The sequence below is a fragment of the Kryptolebias marmoratus genome, linkage group LG14 (genome assembly GCF_001649575.2).
Source record: "Kryptolebias marmoratus isolate JLee-2015 linkage group LG14, ASM164957v2, whole genome shotgun sequence".
Lineage (NCBI taxonomy): Eukaryota > Metazoa > Chordata > Actinopteri > Cyprinodontiformes > Rivulidae > Kryptolebias > Kryptolebias marmoratus.
The window spans coordinates 24263156-24266617 of NC_051443.1; the positions used below are offsets into that span (position 1 = coordinate 24263156).

Below are 3462 nucleotides of genomic sequence, written 5' to 3' on the forward strand. Positions count from 1 at the left end.
ACCTCGGTTGTGTTTCACCGTAAGTGGCGCTCTTCTTCTTCTGCTCTTTATTTTAGCAGTAAGGTAGCAAAGCTGCGCTCTTCTTCGTAGACATTGAGTTTGGCTGCAGCTGCACACAGTTGCAGCGCCTCCTACAGGGAACTGGTGGAGCTACGCAGAGAACCACGCCGTTCAGAAGCCTTGTTTGGATTCATGTTTTTATAAAACACTGAGGTCCGGACCTCGGGGTCCTCAGTGGGAGCTATGGCCCTGGTTTCAGCCAGATGACCCTAAATAAAGACCGACTGAGGAATTAACCCCCATTAAAGGAAAACTGTCCTGAACTCGACTTCAGGTGGAAAACATGAAGCGAACGCTCAACAATTAGAGAATTTTTTAGGTTAGTCTCACCGACGGTGCTGGACGGCGGCACTGAGGTCATCTTTTCCAAAGACTTCTGCTTCTTGTCTTTGTCCCGGCGCCGATGGCAGCGATGGTGGTGGTGGTGGTGGTGGCCCCGGTCCTGGCCCTGAACCTGATCTGGATCTGGGTCTGCTTCGGGTTGGGTCTGACCGACCCGCTCCAGGTCGTAGTCCCTCAGCCCGACCTCCTGTTGGTGGCGCTGCGGCGGCAGCGAGGACGCCGAGCGTTTTATGGGACTGAGGTCAACGATGGGCTGGAAGGGGGGGGGGTAGATGTGGAGAAAGGTGATGAAAAAGGTAAAACAGACACCTCGGAAGAGTGGAAGAGGTGGCTTCACCCGAATCTTTAAATTAACACAACCAGAGATCAGCAACCTTCAGTCTAAAGCAGGGGTGTCCAATCCTGGTCCTGGAGGGCCACCATCCTGCAGGTTTTCCTTGTTCCTCTGCTCCAACACACCTGATTTGAATTAATGGGTGATTAACAGGCTTCTGCAGAACAAGAAGAGGTGATTTAACCATGAATTAGGTGTGTTGGAGCAGAGGAACAAGAAAAACATGCAGGACGGTGGCCCTCCAGGACCCCTGCCTTAAAGGAATACACCAGTTTATGCTTCTGCAGACATTAACAGAGTATTTTTTACTTTTATGTGTTGGGAATAAAAAGGAAAGGCGTGCAGAATGGTCTAAAACAGGGCTCTCCAACCCTGGTCCTCGAGAGCCACCATCCTGCATGTTTTCCTTGTTCCTCTGCTCCAACACACCTGATTCATGGTTAAATCACCTCTTCTTGTTCTGCAGAAGCCTGTTAATCACCCATTAATTGAAATCAGGTGTGTTGGAGCAGAGGAACAAGGAAAACATGCAGGATGGTGGCTCTCGAGGACCAGGATTGGAGACCACTGAAACCCGTTTTATTTCCCGTTTTATGTTGGAAAGTTTGAGGAAAAACAACACAATTAATTCTGAATAAACTGTTTAATTTTAATTTAGAAGTTTGTTTAAATAACATTTTCAAACCCCGGCCTGCATGAGTCGAAAACGGCTCCGTTCGCTCGTTCCTGTCGAGACAGTGAGCAAATATTATTTTTAAAACTGGCTGCTCACGTCTGCACGCATTTCCTTTTTATTCCCAACACATAAAAGTAAAAAATACTCTGTTAATGTCTGCAGAAGCATAAACTGGTGTAAACCTTTAAGGCAGGGGTCCTGGAGGGCCACCGTCCTGCATGTTTTCCTTGTTCCTCTGCTCCAACACACCTAATTCATGGTTAAATCACCTCTTCATGTCCTGCAGAAGCCTGTTAATCACCCATTAATTCAGATCAGGTGTGTTGGAGCAGAGGAACAAGGAAAACCTGCAGGATGGAGGCCCTGAGGACCAGGGTTGGACACCAGTGCTTTAAGGTTTTGCGTCTGGACAAATACTTTTATTCCTACTTACAAACAGCTTCACGCCTGTTTTTTCTTTCCGTTTAAGGACAGTGACACTCACCCATCACCTAATTCTTACCTTGAACACCGGTGGAGCGACTAGCAACCCAAACTGGCGAGATGAGGAACCGGAACCAACTTTTTGCCCCACTAATTCGCGAAACTACCAACCGTAGATGACCCATTTTTGGGGATTTAGACCAAAAAATGGAATATCTGTTTAAATAAATCAGCTCTCGGTAAACGCTTGGCTTCTGTTGGGTCCAAATGGTGCCAAAAGTGGATCGTAAGCCTTTGAATACACGTTTTTTTTTGGGCAGATTTGTTGTTCCTTTCTGTTCCCAGCTCACCGTCTGGTCTGTCGCTGTAGTTAGAGACAACGACATCACACGACATCGAGAACAAATCATAAAAAACATCATTTTATTTAGTTTACAGTCTTAAAATCTTACCTTTCGTGCGCTAAGAAACAGCGGCGCAGACAAAACAAGTCTTTCAAACTTTCGTTTCAAGGCTGAAAGACTCTTTGGAAACACGAGGCGACGGACAATTAAAAGAAGTAAATCAGATTTGATCTGTTGCTTCAGCAATCGGCGCGAGACGAGTAAGATTTTAAGACTGAACGTCGGAGTAAACAGAAGAAGAGCAGCGGGACCGTCTCCAACGTTCACACGACGAACACAAACGTAAACACGAAACACGTCTGAGCAAAAGTGCTGGAGCGGCTGGTCGAAAAGCACCCCGAGGACACATACAGATACCTTTGATTTAAGGATGTATGGCTTTAATGGGTTATGCAAACGTGTGACTGTGTCTGTCGACATTCATACGGGGATGGCTGGAGGGCATGAGCTCCGTGACGCGATGAGGCGAGGACAGGCGAGGCGGGGAAAAAGTAAAAAAAAAGAAGCAGGAAGTGAATGAGGGAGGACGAGGGGAGGACAGGAGAGGAAGGAAGAGGAAGCGGTCATAAAAAGAGAGGTGGCACAACAGGTGGTACATACTGCCAGGTGGGTCCCAGGGGCGTGGCGAGGGTGGCTCCGCTACGAGAGGAGGTGGGCAGAACGTTAGCAGTGAGCTCCGAAATCAGGACAAACACGGAGGAGGGACCGGGCTGCACGAGTTCTGGGGTTTTCCTGTCAGAAAGTCCCAGAAAAAGCACCAAAAACGAGCAGTTTATCCATCCACGGATGAGTCTTCTCTGGGCTCTTTTAGGAGTGCTGCTTTGGAAATCCGTGTACGGTTCGTTCTTTGTTTTTTTTTTCGTTTCAAAATAAAATTGCAAAAACAAAGCAAGCGTTTTGTGTTTTTTTGTTTTAAAAACTAAATTAGAAAAATGGCAATTGCAAAAATAAAAAAGGGGTACGTTTTGCGTTATTTTTTTTAAACTGCAATGGTTAAACCAAAGACGAGCTTTTATTTTGTTGTTAATTCAACGGGACCTTATGGCGGAACCGGAAACCCCGCAAAATCGCAACTTTTTGCAACTTTAACCCAATATTTATTGTTTCTAAAGTGATTCTCCACCGTTTCTGCGGTCTAGTCTCTTCTTTGTGGGTTTGTGTAGCGTGGAATACAAAATAACCCCAAATAACTCAGGAAGAAGACACGTGACATCACTTCCTGT

General features: G+C 46.4%; 1 protein-coding gene across 1 annotated transcript in view; it reads right to left on the reverse strand.

Moving 5' to 3' along the window:
- The window catches only part of cacna1bb (calcium channel, voltage-dependent, N type, alpha 1B subunit, b), a 140768-nt gene that overhangs the window by 7145 nt on the left and 130161 nt on the right, over positions 1-3462 (reverse strand). The window contains exons 49-50 of the mRNA XM_037979527.1: positions 2840-2878; positions 391-655 (exon numbers count right to left, since the gene is read on the reverse strand). Of these exons, the coding sequence (XP_037835455.1) occupies positions 391-655; positions 2840-2878 (304 nt within the window). The remainder of the gene's footprint in view (positions 1-390; positions 656-2839; positions 2879-3462) is intronic.